General features: G+C 41.4%; 1 protein-coding gene across 2 annotated transcripts; it reads right to left on the bottom strand.

Moving 5' to 3' along the window:
* Positions 1-622: 622 nt before the first annotated feature.
* Positions 623-17,842, bottom strand: abcb11b (ATP-binding cassette, sub-family B (MDR/TAP), member 11b). Of its 2 annotated transcripts, none has more exons than XM_029279535.2 (29): positions 17,620-17,842; positions 17,346-17,434; positions 17,164-17,182; positions 16,051-16,080; positions 15,916-15,967; positions 15,517-15,824; positions 15,344-15,431; positions 14,606-14,739; positions 14,341-14,512; positions 13,507-13,631; positions 13,256-13,430; positions 13,008-13,121; positions 12,779-12,889; positions 12,549-12,674; positions 11,533-11,736; positions 11,257-11,427; positions 10,496-10,697; positions 10,334-10,403; positions 9,786-9,906; positions 9,477-9,647; positions 8,250-8,354; positions 7,810-7,971; positions 7,493-7,696; positions 6,548-6,789; positions 5,829-5,985; positions 5,247-5,444; positions 3,903-4,109; positions 2,505-2,651; positions 623-1,995 (listed from the first exon to the last, which is right to left on the bottom strand). In XM_029279535.2, the coding sequence occupies exons 2-29, from the start codon at positions 17,422-17,424 to the stop codon at positions 1,795-1,797; spliced, it is 4,095 nt and encodes a 1,364-aa protein (XP_029135368.2). In that variant the 5' UTR covers positions 17,425-17,434; positions 17,620-17,842; the 3' UTR covers positions 623-1,794. The 2 variants fall into 2 exon arrangements, with proteins under 2 accessions (XP_029135368.2, XP_065807836.1); XM_065951764.1 differs by having other exon boundaries at positions 17,624-17,842.
* Between the last annotated feature and the right edge of the window lie 3,252 nt (positions 17,843-21,094).

Below are 21,094 nucleotides of genomic sequence, written 5' to 3'. Positions count from 1 at the left end.
ATTTTCTTTCATTTAGAGGTGCAGCTACGGAGGCCCAAAACTGACAAAAGGCAGTAGAGGTTATTTATAACGAACGAAATGAACAAATATTTTTTACCTCAAATGAGTACGGCCACGGACGGGAGGATAAATCTTCCAAATACCACTGAAAAATTATTGTAAACATTTTTATGAGAAGTATTTGAGCCCGCAAGCTAATGCTTAGAAACTCATCAACCATTTGATTTCCCATCTGCATGAATACAAAGTGTTCAGGCAGTCCAATATGACATGACAATGTGTCCTTGAACGTCACTAGTTTGAGCATGAAAGTTTCCCCTTCTTGTAACACTGTTAAACTTGTATACTGAGGGGTCAGCCACACAGGTGATCTACTTCACTGTCTGATTAAATGCCTTCAGGTTGTGTGTGCATGGACGAGCTTTTGATTGACATCTCTGTGACTCCTGTGTTGCGCCTGTACATACACACCTTTGTCATCCTCATTAGTCCTCAGAGCCAGATATCTCACAAAATCACGAGGATCGCTCTGCCCACCTTTAACATGAGCAGAGGTTTAATTAGCTCAACTGAAAACACCTGTGGGGGTGGGCAGGTGTAACTTTTTGAAAATAACGTGAACCCTTTTAAAAGTTTTATTAAAATTACAGTCAAACATATTCAGGATTTGGGAAGAGGAATACAATTATTATTGTCTACACACAGGAGGAACGGTCCTGTGTAACAAAAGTGCTAGCCATTCAAGAATAATACTTTTATCCATTAATCTTGTTTAGATTCTAATGTTAAATGCGTCACTTCATCTTTAGCTTAGTTTACGCTATACACATGAGCATAAAAATAATGTACTCAGATATGTTAACTGTCTTGAAATATAATCGCTTAAGGGATTTCTGGAATTCTTTAACCTCTGAACAGCCCCATGATTTTTGCATCTTTATGCTAAGCTAACCGTCTGCTAGCTTTATATTTAGCATACAGACATGAAGGTGACGTTCTTCTTTTATAACCATTAAGAAAGCAAAAAGGCTTATTTCCAGAAATGTTGAACAGAGCTTAAAGGACAGACTCCATTCAGTAAAAAACACTTGTCATTAATAATGTCATTATGTTTGTATATAATTCATATGACTTCGATAATAAAGAGTAGATTTTCTATATTTACAACATAACAGTACGGGCGAGCTGTAAGAAAGTAAGAACCATCTGTTGAGAAGTCGCTACAAGTGCACGGGACCTGACTCGTATGAATAATAGTCAGGTATGGTGATGCATGTTACCTCATTAATGACTGGTTTGGCTCTGTAGACTGCAATGCATTGTGGGATGCAGTAACACCAGAATACTGCTAGGTTTGTTTGAATAGTGTTGTTTCAGATGGTGGACACTTTGGGACTAGCTTCTGCAACTTTAGTTAAAAAAAACCCCTGATACTTCCGAGTACAATTTAATGTATTGCGATACTTTACTCCATTGATTTCTGATGAAAAGCCTACACGCATTACTTAAAATATAAAAGACATATTTTAGAGTTAATCACTTGTAACTCCTGTATCACAGTACGTATTGTTATATCACCGCATTCCTGCCATCAAACTAAACAAACATAATAAAAAAGACATTATGTAATTCCTTAAAAAAATCCCTCCAATTCAGGTGTGTGACCTCTACTGTGACAGGAAAATAAATACTGTAACTCTCTCCTGCTCTGTGTCCTTGCATCACAATAACACTGATCCTTACATCTGTTGCCCTTGGCTGCCTTTCTGATCGTCTGCTTATTTCCCTGAGCGCTTAGCTGATTGGTGCTCCCGTGGTAACCAGCTTGTAGTAAGCTCCCTTCAGGGCCATGAGCTGGTCGTGCGTCCCCTTCTCCATCAGGAAACCCCTGGACATGACGGCGATCATGTCCGAGTTCTGGATGGTGGACAGGCGGTGGGCGATGACGATGCAGGTCCGACCCTCTCTGGCTTTGTCCAGGGCCTCTTGAACCGTCTGTCGTAAAAAAACACACACATAAAGAAGTGTTTGCACACACACACACACACACACACACACACACACACACACACACACACACACACACACACACACACACACACACACACACACACACACACACACACACACACTGGCACACACACACAGGCACACAGGCGGGATGCTTCATCAGTTCTCCCACGCGAGCCTCACAATTATAGCAATTTGACAATCACACGTTGATTACTATCATTAGAATGCTCCAGTGGATGAGTACGGTGGAGGCCTCTCTACTCCTCTGCGTGGCTCACACATCTGAACTATAGACCAGATTCAGCTCCAAGAGGCTCTACTGGATGCCTGCAATGAACTGTGAGCTCTGCTGATAATAGCAGACATGATGAATGATAATGATGTTAATGATAATAATAATTAACTGCCTGCTCAGCCTGAACTCTGCGCCCGCCGAATATCAAGCAGCTGCATGGTGGAGAAGATGCTGATCAGGGTGTAATGAAGGGTACCTTCTCGCTCTCCGTGTCCAGGGCGGAGGTGGCCTCGTCCAGGAGCAGGATCTTGGGGTCGCGTATGATCGCTCGGGCGATGGCGATGCGCTGCTTCTGGCCTCGGGACAGCTGAGAACCCTGGGCGCCGACATTTGTGTCGTATTTCTGAGGCAGGAAGAAATGTGAGTCAATCTCAGATCAGACATCCACAACTTGATTTCTTGAAAGCTAAAAAAAAAAATGTTTAAAGTAGCAACTAATTGAATCAGTCTGATAAATGATGAGACATGACATATTTTTGTCCCTCAGATTTGAGCTCAGTCGTTTTCATTTCACTTCTTCTGTTTGAGCGCATTTATCATGACAGCAGGTGCACACAGCCCTGATGTCTGATGCCCTTTTATGGGCATAAGAGGGGTGTTAACCTATGCCTATTATGAACAAACAGCACGAGCTAGCTAAAAGATACGAGGACAAAGCGTTGATCTATTTTAAGAACACTAATGTGTGGGGGAAAAACACAGTTTAATAACAGATTTGTTAATCAGCCGTAGACTTTTAGGAACCTTTAAAGAACAAATTGAAGAAAATCTTTGCAGGATATTGTAGAATGAAGACTTTTAGTGTCCTTTGTGAAAACAATAAACAACAGTAACAAAATGTAGTAAACTCTTGTTTTCATCAGTTATTCTCAGACTTCCTCACCTCTCTCTGTCACTCAGAGCTGAATCTAAAAACATCCTGGGGTCATACAAAAGTCCCGGAGAGATTCCTACAATTTTAAAACTTCTTGGATTTTGTCTCAGATAAGTAGGAAACAATCCAAGGACTCCTTAGAGTTGAAGAAACTCAGCAAAATAACATACTGTATCAAACTAACATACTTTGTCTCCCTTTGTGTCTCTGTCTTTAACTTTGTGTTTGTGATGTTGTTTGTCTTGGCCTGGTCTCCCATGAAAAGAGGTTCTTAATCTCAATGGGACTGAAGTGTTCAAGTATACTTGAGTGTATTTAGCCGCTATTAGTCACTATTTTATATTGGCTGAAACAAAGCTGCCCTCTGCCTGTTCATTCTGTCATAGTTGACTGACTGAGGACACCTAGTGGTGAGATAACACATGTGTGACGCTCCTCATTCACACATGAATGTGCACACCTGTTCCTGTTCCTGTGTGTGTGTGTGTGTGTGTGTGTGTGTGTGTGTGTGTGTGTGTGTGTGTGTGTGTGTGTACACCAGCCTTACACTGCCTTTCATGTTGCCCTTGTTCTGTTTATGATCTGCGTCTGTGTTTAACTTTTGTTTATCTTTTCCGACTCACTTCTTGTTGCTTTTCTAAACACACACAAAGTGAACACAGACATTTTTGGCATCACCTGCATTTCCCAAACACATAGCACATAAAACATGCACAGTACCTCGGGAAGTGACATCACAAAGTCGTGGAGTTGGGCCTTCTTGGCGGCCGACATGACCTCATTCATGCCGATCTCCCGCATGTTGTCTCCGTACTTGATATTCTCTGCGATGCTGCAGTCGAACAGGATGGGCTCCTGGGACACGATGCCAATCTTGGAGCGCAGGAAGGGCACGTTGACGCGAGTCGAGTCGTGGCCATCAATCAACTGCGGGAAACAATTGATTTTACCATTAGTAGAAAGCAATATCATAATCAAAGGCTGGAATTACAATCAGCTTAATGAGCTATCATAACACCGTCTCTGCTGTAATTTCCTCCTGACCATGCAGAGGTGATTGTGTCCTTTTAAAATCTCAGACAGAGAATCAGGACCAAACCACTTCCAACTCAATTAAGGCAGTTTGGATCTTGGCAGAGATCCTTTTTGGCACAAAGACAAACCTCCATCCTGGACAGAGTGGCCCTTCTTTAAAATACAACACAAAGTCAGCAGAAACGTCGGATTGACAAATGAACTGACGTGATATGAGAGTCAGAATTACTTCAATCAAAGAGTACACTGAGGGTCTGTCTAATATTATTTGACTTTGACAAATTACAGATTTTACTTTGTACAATGACACTCAAGGTACAACCGAGGCTCGTGAGAATCCGAGTAGAAAGCCGACTCTATGCGGGACTCTCTGGAATGAGATGTATGACATTTGGATAAAGGTCAGCAGCTGCTCTGACGATGTGATGTTGCCTGTTTGTACTGTCAGATTTCTCATTTGTACGTGCTGAAGTCAGCAAAGAATTCACCAGATTCACGCTAGAAAGGATTCCATCCCATACAGTTAAAGCTGAAAGCGATGCATTTTTTTTAATCCTCTTCTGATCAGTGAAAACAAGCTGTAAACACACTACTGAGGCATTAGCTCCTTATGAAGCTGATACAGCTATCATTTGAGCATTTTAACACATCCAGAAATGATCTATTGAGCATTGAGAGCACTCTCCAGTTGTGTTAAATGCGTGCTAGAAAGTAAAAGATGAATGTTATCCTTCCTTTAACTCTGTTTTTTGTCTCCACAACCCAAAACAAAACGATCCTTCACCATCTAGCTGTGACTTATTCTATCCTGGGTGATCTGGTACAAGTCTAAGTAAAAGCATTTACACTTTGGGGTACTGGAAGCCTAGTGGTTGGTTCGCGCCCCATGGGCGGGGCTATTTAAAGTGATGTGCTAATCATTTTCTGATTGTAAATTGATCTGATTGTTTGGCAATTTTTCCCCTCAAACTTTCACACCAGTTTAGCACACTTTGTGCGATGAAGTATATGGCCATGTGTCTCACTCACCACTCTGCCATGGTCAGGATCATAAAACCTCTCCAGCAGCTGCACGCTGGTGCTCTTCCCACAGCCGCTGCTGCCCACGAAGGCCAGCGTCTGGCCCTGCTTCACCGACACATTCAGCCCGTTCAGGACCTGGATGTCTGGCCTGGTGGGGTATGTGAAATTACAGTCGATGAAGTCGAGGTTTCCCTTGAAGTTATCCTGAAGACACAGCGAGGGGGGAGGGGGGGAACAAAGGTTCAAGTTTCCACAAAAGGCAGGTTTGACAAACAGATAGCAGGAGCTGTATTTAATGATGGCATGTCTATTTAAAAGCCTTATACTCTGGTATATTTTGGTTTTTTAAATGACAGTACAGTTAGTGTAGGAGTAAGGAGTAACAACCCCCCTTGTCTTCTCCCATCTACACCTCTCTGTCATGACTGATCAAAAATTAATAAGCAAAGCAATAAAGCAATACGATATCAGACTTTTCATCTGGATTCCCTTCAGAATTTATAAAGCAGGCAGAGCTCATTTTTCCAAACACAGCGTGCAATACGGCTGCCGAGCACAAAACACGTAGCCTAACATATGCTCTCATACCCATTTATCTCCCTTATCGCTGTAGACGCTGATCTGAGGCACACGGTCCAGCAGCTGGAAGAAGCGTGCAGCTGAGATCTTGGCTTTGGCGTAGTCGGGTGTGTAAGAGGAGGCTCTGCCCAGGGCTGTGCCGCTGGTGACGATGGCTGAGATCACCCTGCAAGAGAAACACATGTAATGTTATCAATCAATCCATGTGTGCCTCCACTGGCAGGGTAATGTTTATTTCACTATTTATCTTCTATTTTAAACATTTTTTATATTATTGATGCTTAGCCTTTTAGATATATGTTAACTTATTACCTCTCTGTAGAGTCATTTTCATTGTTAGTCACATGGTTCACACAAGCAAGATATTAACAAGAAAAGCGTAGAAATCATAGCAACGTTTACGTTTCACCGTCCTTGACTTGTATCAGTCCTTTCTGACTTAATGCTAATGCTAACCTAGCATTCCCTGCTGTTTATCTTTAAATCCACCTTGTGAAACTTTGGGTGGCTCAAAACAAGATTGAGAGATCCATTAGAGATGATAAAAGGTTTGCAAATCGAATTAGATTTGAATAACTTGAAACACATGCTATGATCAGAGGGGTTTTGAATTGCTAACAGAGGGAACGAAAAGGAATCATTTCAACAGTTACGCATTGATCAGGAGATGAAAAGATAATGGATAGAGATCATCCATTCTAACATTAACATTGTCCTCCTTCTCTCACCTGAAAACCAAGCTGAAATGAAGCCCCTCCTGCCGCACCAGGTAACCTCCAAACCTGTAGGAGGCAGAGTTTGTGAGGAAGACGACACACTGGGAAAAACCGTAGCACCCTCCGTACACATTTGCCTTCTTCAGTGCCGCTCTGTACGGAGACTCGAGCTGGGCCTCGTACAAATCAACAAAATTCCTCTCTTTCCCCAGGCCTGCGATGGTGCGGATGTTGTTCAACGCCTCACCAGAAATCTGCAGATGAAATTGAAATAAAACAGTAAAAAAACAAATCAAGCAGAAGCTGCTCCTAATCTTACTGTTTTTCTTAAGTGTGGAGGAGAGTTAGATAAAGATAAAGCATTTGCTCTGTTCTTATCTATATCCCATTTTATGCTGCCGCAGTAAGCCAATTCCCCCCCATAGGGATCATTAAACTTTCATCTAATCCACTTTATTTGGATGGGTGGGGTTTACTGCATAGGGATAATTAAGATAGCGTAAAGGAAGTTCACAGTAAATTGACTTTTAAATACTTTTTCTTTGATTTTAAACTTTCCTGCCATGGCTGGAGGTTTTTCTCCTCTGTGTGCTTCAGTGCTATAACTGCATTTGAAGCATGGGAGGCCCCAGCAAGAATCGAGTCTGACCTTGTTAGCTCCATTCCTGTCTTGCCAAAGTATAGGAGGAGCTAATAAAATGCTACTGTAGCGAGAGCTGAGTACAGCTGCAGGGCTGTGAAGCTTTTCTTCACTGATGAGAAGCCTAAAATAGACACTGTTTTAAGGCTGTCCCTCAAAAGAAAAATCAGCTGATGTCATCCTCCACCTGTAAAACTTGCAAGGTTATTGAGATTATTTTTATCATTGAATATCAGTGTGTTGTAGTTGAGGAGGCTCATAAAAAGTAACCAGAAAAGACTTTATGGTAAGGTTATAGAGTATAAACAATATCTGACCTGTCCTGCAGCCTCCATGGCTATCTTATCCTCCTTAGCGAACCCTGTTAGCATCTTAGCCTGAAAGCCACCTGACAGAGCGATGAACGGCAGGAAGCACAGGATAAGCATCGTTAGCTTCCAGCTGAAGTAGAAGGACATGATGACGGCCACGCCGATGTTGGTCAGAGAGTTGACGATCATGCCAATCTGCGAGCCTGTTGCCTTATGGGAAGAAAAGTAGGGATAACAAGGATTTTGATGCTGTACAGTGTGCTGTGTTCTCTGTAGCTTTAAAACAATAATTAAAAGTCTTTACACTGAAGCTGCTAACTTACTCCTTGGACTTGGGAGGCGTCGGTCGCCAGGCGTGTGGTCAGAGCTCCCGGGCTGTTCTTGTGATCGTCAAACCAGCCGATCTCTTGGCCCAGCATGGCGTGGAAGCCGAGCCGCCGTAACCTGCGGGTAAGAAGCTCTCCAGACTTGGAGAAAGCATAACCCTGGAGACACACAGGAAGTATCTTAATTTAATCTAAAACACCACAACAGTGATCTTAAACATAATGTAATATATTAGTAATGGATCCATCATCAGGGGGGGCAGAGCCCATATATTATATTACAGCAGCTCTGCAGGATATAGGACGCAGAGGAAAAGGGAAAGTTTCCGAAATAAAGGCGGTTCTATTGTGACTTTCCCCTCACCTTGAACACAATCAGGGGGTGAAGACTGAAGCACTAAAGCAATCAGTCTTTTTAAAGCAGACTGATACTCTACCTGCAGCATCTGAGTGAAGAAAGAGACCACGCCAACCATGACAAAGAACAGGCAGATACCATCAATCTCCCTCCTCTGAACCACAGGATCTGTTACTGAGAATGTCTGCAGGCACACAAACACCACATAGAAAAACATGCTTATTTCATGCACATTAATGTATAATGTGAATACACTAAAACACAACAGGGTGAAACAATACTGTGCGTCATGTCACATTGTACTCTTTCAGATAGGAACACAATTCTCCCCGTTTTTTGGGATAGTACAGAAGACACAGTACAGAAGACACAGTACACCATCGTAAGAGTAAGATCGATTATTCATAAAAAAAAATTAAAGCTCTTATGTTTAAAGCCCCAATATTGAAAACATTTAAACATATAAATATACTACATTATAAAAAGGCCAGATTGTGTTACTAGAAATAAGGCTAATAATCTATACTGGCAGATAAGTCTTCATCGTGAAGGCCTGGGCACACTAGTGTTTAAAGGAATAGTTCACAAATAACTTCAAGTCAATTGAGCACATCACTAAGGCTGCAGGTCGAAGTCACTAGTTATGTCTAAAAGAGTGGTGACCTTTTAAGAAAGCCAAAACAAGAGAATCCAAAAATGAGAAGCTATCAAAGCTTTTAGCTGTGTGCAACAAGCTGTTCCATTGAACGCTACCTAGCATAGCATCAACTGCCTGGGGTAGCCATGTAATGAGAAAATGGAAAACTCTGTGTCTTGCATAAACTGTGGGAACTTAATGTCTATTTTCAACCTAGCTTATAAACATGATAGCTGCTGGTCTAAGCTAGCCATTCACTAGTTCAAGGAAGTGTTGTGATTAACAAGAGCTAGCCTGTTCCCTGTTCGCTATCATGCTATGTAGCATTATGTCAGGAAAACGATTCATATTTTGGCATAAATTCTGTGAACTTAAAGTCAGTTTTAAAACAAAGCTAACATGCTTAGTAGCTGGAGGTTAGCAGTTAGCTTGCAGGGGTGTTGTAACTTAAGGTCTAACTTGTTCAAGGTTAGAGAGCATGCTATTTTACAGAGTGTTGGAGGTTGTAGCGGTATAATGTAGATAGCACTGTTAGCTATCACTTATTTTACAACGACGCATCTTACTTTTCATGCTGGTGTTTGAATTCTATGTATTGATTTTTGGCTTTAAATTTGTAAAATTAGCTTGTGTTGTGTGTTTCAGAAAATCTGTTTACAACTTCCTCACCGCCAAGATTTGACTGAACAGCAGCGAGTAGACGGGGTTTACGCCTCCGTTGATGGCCGCCCCAAAGGACCCAAAGAGCATGTAGGGCCACTCAGGTATGTTGTACTTCAGGATCCTGGCAACCGGAGCGGGCTCTATAAGTTCCTCCTCCTCCTCCTCTGGGAAAGTATTCTTAAAAACCCCAAAATAACACATCAACATGCAGATAGAGTGAAGTATCTATAGTTTGATGAGAGACAAAACATATACAATGCAAGGAAAAAGCACCCACACATTAAATATGATGCAAACACTCCCGCACACACACACCTTGGATTTGTCTGCCTGTGACAAGGAGTAGGCACGGGGGCCGAGCTCTCCGACAATGCCGACAGAGGATTCTGGGATCAGGTTTGAGAGTTGAGATCGAGACCTTTGACGGATTGAAGCTCTGTAAAGAAAAAACTTTCTGGTCAGAATTGAGTTTTTTAGAAATGCTATTATCTCGTCCTGCACATGAATATATTGCAGCTACTCGGCTGTGTTGACACTGCTTTTGTTCTTCTTCTTACTCTAATTACTGGGCACTTGTTTATGGTGCAGATAGAGGACCTCAAGCCACGTCTTCTGTGGCCCCATTTGTAAGTGGTTTTGGATGATAGTGTCAGCTAAATGCTCCAAACGTTCTTTTAAATGTAAAAGGGTAATTAGATAAATGATGGTTCCAGTTTCTGTTGTGACACTGCTGCCTGTAAATGACTACAGTAATAATCCGATTTAAATGCACAGTCAGGACCAAGTAAATGGATATTATACAAGTAAGCAAATGAGAAAGTGAGGAAGGGCAGGAGGTGATTGAGAGTGTGTTTGTGTAATACCTCAAGCTGGCACGGTAGCTGCCTGCTCTGGATAGACTCAGCTTCTCTGACTCTTCTTCCTTGTTAGCCACTGATGGAAGAGATCCAAGAAAAGGCTTAGATCCTTAAAGTGTATTTATGGATGTAGATCATGCAGATGTTATCTCACACATCTGGACCTACTTTGTCGAGCCTTGTCGTTCAGAGCTTTGTCTCCTTGGCTCTGCAGGGTGACCAGAGTGAAGTAGACCCCCTTCCTCTCCAGCAGCTCGTTGTGGTTGCCCTTCTCTACAGCTCGGCCGTGCTCAAAGCCGACAATCACGTCAGCGTTCTTTATGGTGGACAGCCGGTGAGCGATAGAGATGGTGGTGCGACCCAGACGTACCTACGACAAAATTAGACTTGAAGTGTGCAACTTTTCCAAACAGGAACTGATGAAATGTAATATCTTAATGATCCTAATTTATAGGATTTCATTGACTTTTAAAAAACACACCCAAAAATATCCTTGATGTCAAATAAAATCAAAATGGATGTTATATTCTGTACAACATGTGTTCTATACTAGTCACTTAGATCTTGTATGTGGTTCAACTAATGAACGCTGTTGTATTTTTATTGGTTATTCAGTGTTTATTTGGACCTAGAACTACAAGTGAGGCTCATACAGTAGATATAATTTAATTCACATTTGTCTTTATTTTGCAGTCTTTGTTGTCTGTAAAGTGGATTTCTTTTTTCTCTGAGATTAGTTTGAGGTCATACTCTCTTGGGGGGGAAAAAAAGGAAATTATTGTAAAACGCTTTCTTCTAGTGCTAAAGAGAGCTTCAGGGGATCTTTTCTTTTCAGCGCTTTGCCTCCAGGCTTCACATTTAAATCATAAATGTTCCAATCCTGGGATGAAAAGAGAAGCCGATTCAGCACACAGACCAGTCACACTCACTTTATCCAAAGCTTCTTGTACTACAGCCTCGCTCTCGTTGTCGAGGGCAGAGGTCGCCATGTCCAGCAGCAGGATACGAGGATTCCTGACCAGAGCCCGCGCGATGGCGATGCGCTGCTTCTGCCCTCCGCTCATCTGACCTCCACCCTCCCCCACCAAGGTGTCGAATTTCTGCAGGATGTAAAAATGTCAAGAATACTTCTTTAGCCTTTTGGTTATTAAAATTACTTTGAATCTGTATCCACTACTGAAACTGAACATCCTCCATGTTTCCACCTGTGGCAGGTCCATGATGAAGTTGTAGGCGTTGGCCTCCTTCGTAGCAGCGATTATGTCCTTCATGGAGACGCCGGGTCGCCCGTAGCGAATATTCTCAGCGATGGTGGTGGCAAACAGCACCGGCTCCTGCTCCACTATGCCTATCAGCGAGCGCAGCCATTGGATGTTCAGCCCTCTGATGTCATGGCCGTCCAGGGTCACCTGAGATGGAGGGCACAGAGAGCAGCTGGTTTTGCTTGAATTGATGGATGATGCTATTAAAGCACCCTGCTGCTATTATATTCTTTTCTGCAACAATGCTAGTTTCAAATGGTAAGGCGGATAGTCTTGTGCATAACCTAAAGAGACTATTTCCGTCTCTTGAAGATGAAAGCAATGAGAAACTAAGGTGTGTAAAGAGCTGTAATTCCAGTAAGGAGAGAAAAATGAGGCTGTTAGGACCCATTGCCCGAATAATGAAAAAGATTATCATGTGCTTCTCTAACCCTCAGCGGATGGTTATTTTTATAAAGACTTGAATGATGCTTTAAAGGGAAGGAGGTGGCACATACAGAGGAAATCAAAGATCTCAAGAGTTTAGAGAAAGGACATTACTATTGGAATCAATCATTATCAGTTTGCTGAGATTATGTAAATTATAATGAACCAACCACATTGACCCTTTCACAACACAATCACACTCTAATATATTGCCATGCAGGGCCACTAATCGGTTATTTCACACAGTCATATACTGTATGCTGTCCTTCAGGAGCAACACCTCAAGTGGACTCTTAAGGAACTGCAGTTTTTTTGCTCTTGTGATTGGCTTCATTTTTTAACACCTGAGGTTGCTTTCTGCACATAATGGTTAGTGTTTTGTTGGTCTGTGTTCTCTCTAGCACCACATAGTGGACACAGAAAGTGACATTTAACTTATCAAGGCAGTGTCTGAATGCGAATGCAAGTCCCTTTTCAAATCAAATGTGTAAGGCTCAGTTTAATGCTGTTGGTGTCAGAGCTGTCAAATGTACCATTCCCTCCTTAGGGTCGTAGAAGCGTTGGATGAGCTGAATAGCCGTACTCTTTCCAGCTCCACTTGGCCCCACAAAGGCTGTGGTCTCTCCTGACTTCACTGCAACACTGAGCTGGTCCAGGATCTGAGAAGAAGTCACAAGACTTTTTAGGAAAAGGTCAACTAAAGAAACAGAAATAAAATTAAACCTCAGATAGATTTGCTATTAAATGATAAGCTCATTCATACCTTGACGTCAGGTCTGGAGGGGTAGTAGAAGCTCACATTGTGGAACTCAATATCTCCTTTGACCCTGTCGAGCTTATATCCCGCCTCAGATAAACAATCAATCTCCGGCTCCTAAAAGTGTCGCATTTGAAAAATGAGGCTTGTCAATATGAGTTAATGGCTTCCTGTGATGATATATCTTCTTGTAAGGATCAAAATCTTGAAAAATTACAACATAAAGCATTCTCACTCTGTCAATAGTCTCAAAGATGATGGTCGCAGCTCCTCGGCCTGAAGCGAATGCCTCCAGACAAGGGGAGGCCTGGCCTAAATTCATAGCTGCTATCAGAACACCGAAAAACACCTGGAGTGAAAAGGTGAGTTTATTAAAGCTGCAGAACACACTGTTACACAAACCATGTCCATCTGTGAATTCTGGTTGTCAAGAACCAATAATGCACATTACAGTATATTTTGTCATCATGGTAATTGTAATACCTGCAGAAGAGTTCCTGGTGTGTACTCCTCAGTGTCCACCACCAGACTGGATCCGTACCAGAAGGCCAGACCATAGCACAGAAAGATGATCAGCCACATGTATCCAGTGAAAAAGCCCATAAACAAACCTTTCCTGATGCCCAAGCGCTGTGCAGAAATCAAGTTCCTGTCGTACCTGCCAACACAAAGTAATAGAACTCATCACAGCTGTAATACAAGAGTTCATCTTCGGCTATCTGCAGGCATTTTACCTCTTCACTTCTTTTAACTCTCCACCAAAAGCAGCCACAGTCCTGATGGAGGAGAGCACCTCGTCAGCTACGGCTCCAGCTTTGGCATACGCCTGCAGCTCCATCCCTGTTAGCTTAGCCACAAACTGTGAAAAGAACAGAGGGAAGCAAAGGTGATGGAGAGGGGGAGAGAAATCAGGTAAGATTAAGTTAGATGTTGAGTCGATGTAGGGTCAAGTCAAGTCAGGCTGACAAGTTTGGACGGGTCAAAGAGAAAAACGGGGGATGGCTGGTTGCTCAATGTGGTCAAAGCAGATTAAAAATAATGTTAAAGAAAGTGTGCCCTGATTAAGTCTTTTATGGTCGAAGCATGTTGGCTCTTTAAATGATTTAGCCGTTATTATAAAGGTATTTTAAGTGTTTCCCTTCTAATTCTTTATGTATGGAGTGACTGGTTTCCCCCATTTTTGTGTCAAACTAAGATTACTGTAGTCTTGTTCAGTCAAGCTTTGTTAAACTGACCTCTGTTGCAGTCAAGGGATGTTGGGCCAGTCGCACAAAAAAATAGAAGGCCATAACAGAGGAGTCACGGTAATGATTAAAACATGAGAAGTCAAGTCAGCAGATGTTGAGTTGTCATGTCAACATGTAGGATTTGATTTGTCAAGTTAAGAGCGGGCAAGTCATATAAAGCCAACAGGTAAAGATGTAAATTAAAGTCAAAGCATCAGGTCAACAAGATGGGTCAAAAGATGTAACTGTTAATCCAAGTCGAGAGACGTCAGGTCAACAGAGTTCATGTTTGGTCAAGTTAAGAGCAATCAACAAGTCAAGGGGAATCGATTCAAGTCTCACCACAGCCATGAGACCGGCTCCGAGACCGATCAGTGGACTTGCTGCAACAATGACGAGTGTTAGCTTCCATCCTTTCACAAATCCAATGCAGAAGCCGCACACAAAGGTGGTGAAACGCTGCAGGAAAATGGCAACTTGATCCGCAATAGCGTCATTGATCTTGTTGATATCACTGTAATACAGATACGACCACTTTTAACACCCATGTATTTATAGAACCAAATTACTCCCACAGATAGAAATGATGTCGTCTTTGTCCACTCACTCTGACAAGCGAGTGTTGAGCTCTCCTACAGAGGTGCAGTCGAACCAGCCGATCTCCATCCTCATCACTTTACTGAAGTAAATCCTCCTGATGAGCTGAATCTGCTTGGCAGCTGATGTCACCCACAGGGAGATCTATGTAAAATGTAAAATGGAGGTTAAACTCAAATTAGCTTATTCTTATAAATATATGTAAGCCTTTGCCCTGTAGCACCCTAGGGTTTAGGGTTAGGGTTAGGGTAAGGGTGGCAAAATGATGTCATAATGATGTCACGGCGGTCTAAATTAGGAAAGAATATGTATCCTATAATAAGGATATGAGCCTAAAGTGTCTTTAAGTTCAGGAATTCTGCATTTCATCACAGTGCAATAAGCCATACATTCTCAAACCAATACATGATCATGCCACAAAGTCCTATCTAGTTCTACAGTCTGTCGAGGTAAGTCGTGATACTTCAAGATGAATGTCACACTTGTATTAAATATGTTTTTAACCACTTTCTTTTTATAGAGTGGAGAGAAGAGACACCATTTGTGTAAGACTTGATGCCATGCACTAGTTTTTTTTTATTATTATTTTTTTTACAAAGCATGAATTCAGAATATCCACGCAGGAGAAGTATTTCTGATAGGATCAAATTGCCTTATGCTACCTGACTTATTTCTTGTAAGTAGATGCAAGGATGACACAGACTAATGTGATTTAAGATGTATGGCTTTGTATGAAAGGAAGACAAACCTGGAAGTATCCCAGCACGAACACAGCTGCTCCAATTCCCACATAATAGAAGGCGAACTGGGTCATTTCATATTCAATGTCGAGAATCCTGAAAGAAAACACAAACACAGTAAATACAAATGCAGATCCCTGCAAACAGGGACCAACCTTGTGTATTCTCACAGCTCACTTACCCACATGACCTAGACGTTAGAGGTACAAGCATCTCCCATGTTGCATTGTTCATGAGGCCCCAGCCCGACAGGTTCTGCGACGAGGGCTGGCCGAACGCTTCAGTGTAGTTCCTCTTCCACTGGATGGTGTTGTTCACACACTCCTTCCTGTCGTCCTTCAGCTCGTTCAGCTCGATGTCGTACTCGATGAAGGTGTCGGTGAGCAGGCCGAACACCAGCAGCATGAGGGGCTGGGCAGAGCCGTGCAGGATCGCACACACACTGCCGAACACCATCTTGAGCACATCGTTGCATGTGGCAAAGCGGAACTGGACGGAGGTAAAACACAAAGATCACACTTGTTAAAGGAGCTAAGCAAAGAAAAAAGAACACCTGTTACATAACAAAAAAGTTTTTTACCAGTTGAAAGAAGCCGACCCTGATTGCTGGTTGCTCAGCATTTCCCTTCCCTCTGTTTACAAAAAAGACAGGTCAGTCTATGTTTTAGGGGATCATTACAAAATATCCACAATTCTATTTTGATCTTATACTTACTTCTCGTCCTCCTTGGAAGTTGTCATTGTCCTGCGTGAGAGAAAACAGAACACATGATGATATACAGAAACGGACCCAAATACAGACATCTAAATACACGAGATCAAAAACAAACGTGTAACCAAACACAACAACAGAGACACATCAAAATGTAGGTTACAAACCAAAATCCGTTCATAAAACCAGATACAGGACAGAAACCCAAATACAGACACAAAACATTATACAGAAAACAGTTTGTTTTTTGTGCACGTTTTTAACCATTTTAAATGTTTTTCAAGTTGCTGTGTGTTGACCTTTAAGGGCCACCATACATTATTAAGTTGATATGAACTCAAAGGGACTCCATCATTTGTTTCTAGTGACTGATGTGAATTCCTGATACACTAATAATGGGGTGGCTGTGGCTCGGTTGGTAGAGTGTTCCAGCTCCTGCAGCGACATGTCAGATGTGTCTTTGGGCAAGACACTTAACCCAGAATTGCCCCGGCTGCACTACATAGCAACCTCTGCCATCAGTGTGAATGGGTGTGAATGTGTAGCTGTGACAAGCGGTGTAAAAGCACTTTGAGCAGTCAGAAGACTGGAAAAGTCCATTTACATTATAACGTCAGGACTTATGCACTAAGTCATGCATTTATCTACAGGCTTATTGAAAAGTGTTCTCTCTGATATGTCAGTGTTTTAAAGACACTAGAAGGAGTAAGAAGACACATGTACATTGGCCTGTTTACATACATACACACACATGGCTAAGGTCATTGATCTCTCTTTCTAGCTACTACTGTTCTTGTAAAAGGGCTGACACATTGTGGGTGAATCCGTCCTGTTTAGGCAGAAATACATTTAAAAAATCAGGGAGCAGTCGTTTTCCGTTTGTGTCGAAAATAATGTTGGTATAGTTGCTGCTTTAAGAACCGAAATTGAAAAATATTGAAAACCATAATATATTGAGAAAACATCCAACAGACTTAATCAGCCTACACCTAACCTCAGGATAAAAACGTCCTTTATATAGCAGGGCTTTTTTAATGGAACCTGTGATTAATTAAAAAGTCATTGATTCATAAAATAATATAAACACATTAAAAACAGAAAGGATTCTGTACTCACAAATAGGAGCCAGCTGGTTCTGCAACACAAGAATGAAATAGAGATTCAACTTCCTCGATTCATAACTGTGGCTGAAACTCCACAATGTTTCATTCAAATGAAGTGACATTACAACCTCTGTATTAGCAATTTTTTCCCAAAGCATATCTGTAAATAGAGCTGAAAAAGTTTTAGAGCCTTACCTTCATCTGAAAACTCATAGCTGTGGTTTTCCTGTCCCAGCTTTTTAATGCTGTGCAGCTTCACTGATCCACTCGGCATGTCGGCTCATCTGGGAGAGGCGCATTTCAGATGTCCAAATGCAGAATAATTAGTTTACGACTGTCATGTCAAGTTTTAATTTTGAGAGCGCATTTATTATTTTTAGCAGACATCCACATTCAAGAAGCTATAAAACCTTTTGAAGTCACTGAAGTCAGACCAAAGCCCATTATGCTTAAAAAATGAGGGACTTACCTACTCGTTTTCTTTTTAGGAGAAATCTTTTTATTCTTGACTGAAGTAAATCATGGGTACTAACAAAGGGAGGGAAGCTCAATTAAAGCAGCAGACACAACAACTCTCCTGTAATGAAGTCCAGCGTTTTGACATGCAGTCGTAGCTCTTGCAGCTCGTCACTCAGGTGTACCACCACACACTGTGTACCTTGGCAGCGATTCACGTGCTCTTATTGATCAGAAATTTGCCGTGGTTGGAACTCGGGGTCAGAGTGTTTTGTTTTAAGGGTAAGTGTCCTGTCGGTTTTATGCTGCTGAGAAGGCCAGTGACCTCGTCGGGCAAACATTTCACTTGTGGAGGCCCTGCTCTGTTTCTGAACGTGACTGAGGTGTTCACACTGAAGGTAGCTTTACATGAGCATTTTGTCGCACTTTTGAAATGTTTAAAATGATTGTAGTCTAATTTTTCTCTACAGAATAACTAAGGCCTGTGTTAGGCGTATGACACTAAAGGATGGTCCAGTTGTTTTCATGGTGTAGACCAGTGGTTCTCAAACTATGGTATGCGTACCACCAGTGGTACGTGGGCTCCCTGTGGTGGTATGCAAAGAAATCTCCACAATATAAAAAACAAACCCGTTCAGCATAAAACAACATTTTGTTTTTGTCGTACTCTCATCTGTCTTGGGTTGTATTTATATCAAATGTGTTTTCCCCTCTAAATTAATCTAGTTTTTGCAACAAAAAACTTTAATCTGCTCAATTTATGCTCGCGCACAGACATAAACAACAAGCGGCGCTGTTTGCACGAAGCTCACGCGCTCACGCGCTCTCGCTCTCTCTCAGGCACGCAGCAATTTTATGAATAAATGAAAAATTAAATGAGAACAGGTCGGAAATATACTTGGACCCATGTATTGTGTTTGTGTGGGAAACACTGGAGACTTGTTGACAGGTTGTTGGTATAAAGTTGTCATTTTTATTTTCATTTTTATAGCCCTTAGTAGGCCTACAGTGTGGCTGCCAGCAGTCAATAAGAAATAATATTCTTTTTATGAATTAATTTGCCTCTTGCATGAATTGTCTAGTCTTTTATAGTCTAAAAAGATTGAGAACCACTGGTGTAGACGCTAAAAATTCCCCCAGACTAGATTTTAATGCTGCCTTTCTTGTCAGCCAGGCAACTAAAGCTAATAAACTTGAAGCTGCATTAACCAATGATTAAAAAAATAAAACAATGTTCAGACTGTGGAAAGGGCTTATTTCTCTCGGTCCTTGTCATATGATTTGAAGGGATTAATAGGATTTAAGGGAGCAGAAGCTTTAGTTAGAGCTTCCAAGGACTAACACCTTATAACAATGGCTCTACCCCCTACACATGCATTGTGAAAGTCACTTGATTTAATGTTAAAATGTAGAAAGTACACAGTGATTTATTGCATTACAGAAGAAATCTTCAAGGCCAAACATGGCACTACAATGACTATGACAATGTGGAAAGTCAGTTTCAAGAAGCTAAATAGAGCAGAGTGATAAAGCTAGAGTGGCAGTACCTTCAAAACATAGAAGTATGAATGGGTGTGAATTTACTACATGTTTAAGTATGTTTAATATTAAGCTGAAATTTTGAAGGTTTCACATTTTAAAAGGTTTCACAGGCTAAAATCTCTATGGGGTGTAATACTAGCTTGTCAGCTAGCCAGGTGGATAATTGGAATAAACTGTAAGAAGCATTTTTCAAAACTGTTTAAAGGACTTATTGGACATCAAGAAAATGAGTGTCGTTTGATTTGAAAGAGATTTTAATCATGGTGGACATTTCAGAGAAAGTTTTCAGAAAGTCAAGTAAAATACACAAACTCTGTTCCCATTTATAAAACTCACGGTAAGTTTGAGTGTTTGTGGGACAGTGAAAGGTTAACTGTGTGATTTCACAACAACATTGTTATGCTAGCTCCTCTTCTTTAGGGTAAATTAGGCTTTCATTTAATTAACAAATAAATCTTTTTCTTTTTTTTTTAAAGGATTGGTTTTCTCCTAAAGCTCCCAGAGAGGTTTAACATAAAAACAATCATATTCCATATTTCTTTATGTGAAATTGTTCTGTTTCATATCCAATCAAAAGTCCTCATAGTAGCTTTAAGTCATACAAACTGCTGGCTCAGTCCAACACTCAGGAGTTTTGCCTCTGTAGCCTTAGCTTGTCTAATACAAACAAACATTACTGACTCTTCACCACTTTTGCTCTAGTTATGTTAAGTTTGCCCGTTGAACAACATCCCACGGTAACCACACTGTTCATTCAAAATGTCAGAGCCCTTTAAAGAGCTAGTTTTTTGTATTCATGATGACTTTGGAGAGGAAAGTGTGTTGACATTAACACACTCTGTCCGAGAGGTTATTGCCCTCTAAGCTCAACTTCCTGGTCATCTCTATGTTGAACAGACTTCTTTCATTTTATTTTTCCTTTTAATGCCTCAACTTAGAATTCAGTGTGTCCCATTAATTAACTAGACTGTGGCGGCCCGCCAGTCTAATCTGCCATGCTTGCGTCAGGGAATTATTATCAACTATAATAATAAAAAAAAAAAAATTGTAGTACATTTAAAGTACAGTTTACCACGTTAAATGTGATGTGTGGCTGCAGCAGCCTACACCGGAATGTGTGATTGTTTTTATGTCTGTTCCCTAAAACCTTGTTTACCTCCTGCAGAGTGTTACAACTCACAGCCGCTCGGAGCTTTTTAATCGCTGCGCAGGTTTCGAAATTTTTTATTTGTAAACCTAGATATCGAAATTCTAGCTGTATATTTCTTTTTGAACCTGCAAAACAAATGGAAGAGCGGAACCAATCCATTTCGCCTAAAGACGCTGCGCAGCTCCGCAGCTCACCTGTGGTCTTAAAAAACTGCACTTAAAAGTTTACTTATAAGTCTAAACATTAGATCAGGCCTTTTTTCAAGAGGTTCTCTTCCTCAATATGTCACACTTGAGAGGCAGAGAGAAAGAGAGGGCGCTATACGGGCGAGCGACAGTCCGGAATGTGCCATTGCGCATGTAAGTGGACGGACAAGAAACAAAAAGTTAAATTGATAATCTGCTCGACAGTTTACATGTTTACCAGTCAAGCATGTGAACTTAATGGTTGACTGCAGTCTCTGTAAACAGACTGATGGCGTCCAAACTGCTCAATGTGCGCTGATTGGTCCTCTGTCTGTGCATCTGCACGTCACCCTCCCTGCTTATTAAAACTATACAAACCATGTCTGAACGTTTTGATTTTGAAATGTTCTTAAATCGTTTGCGCGATAATCATAACTGAAAGAGGAGGAGGAACAGTATGCCTGCTTGAGGGTCTCTAGCTCTAGATCTCGATGTCAGGAGACCTTAATTAACCATAGAAGACATTTGAGAAAACGTTTCTGAACGCTGGAAGAATTTAAATGGAAATAATGGCTCAGATAACCAGCCTTCATAGTTCTGTAGAACAGCAC

Source organism: Labrus bergylta, chromosome 24 (assembly GCF_963930695.1).
Source record: "Labrus bergylta chromosome 24, fLabBer1.1, whole genome shotgun sequence".
Taxonomy (NCBI): Eukaryota; Metazoa; Chordata; class Actinopteri; order Labriformes; family Labridae; genus Labrus; species Labrus bergylta.
The sequence above is the reverse complement of the archived record's forward strand: the minus strand, read 5'-3'. Positions and strand labels throughout refer to the sequence as shown.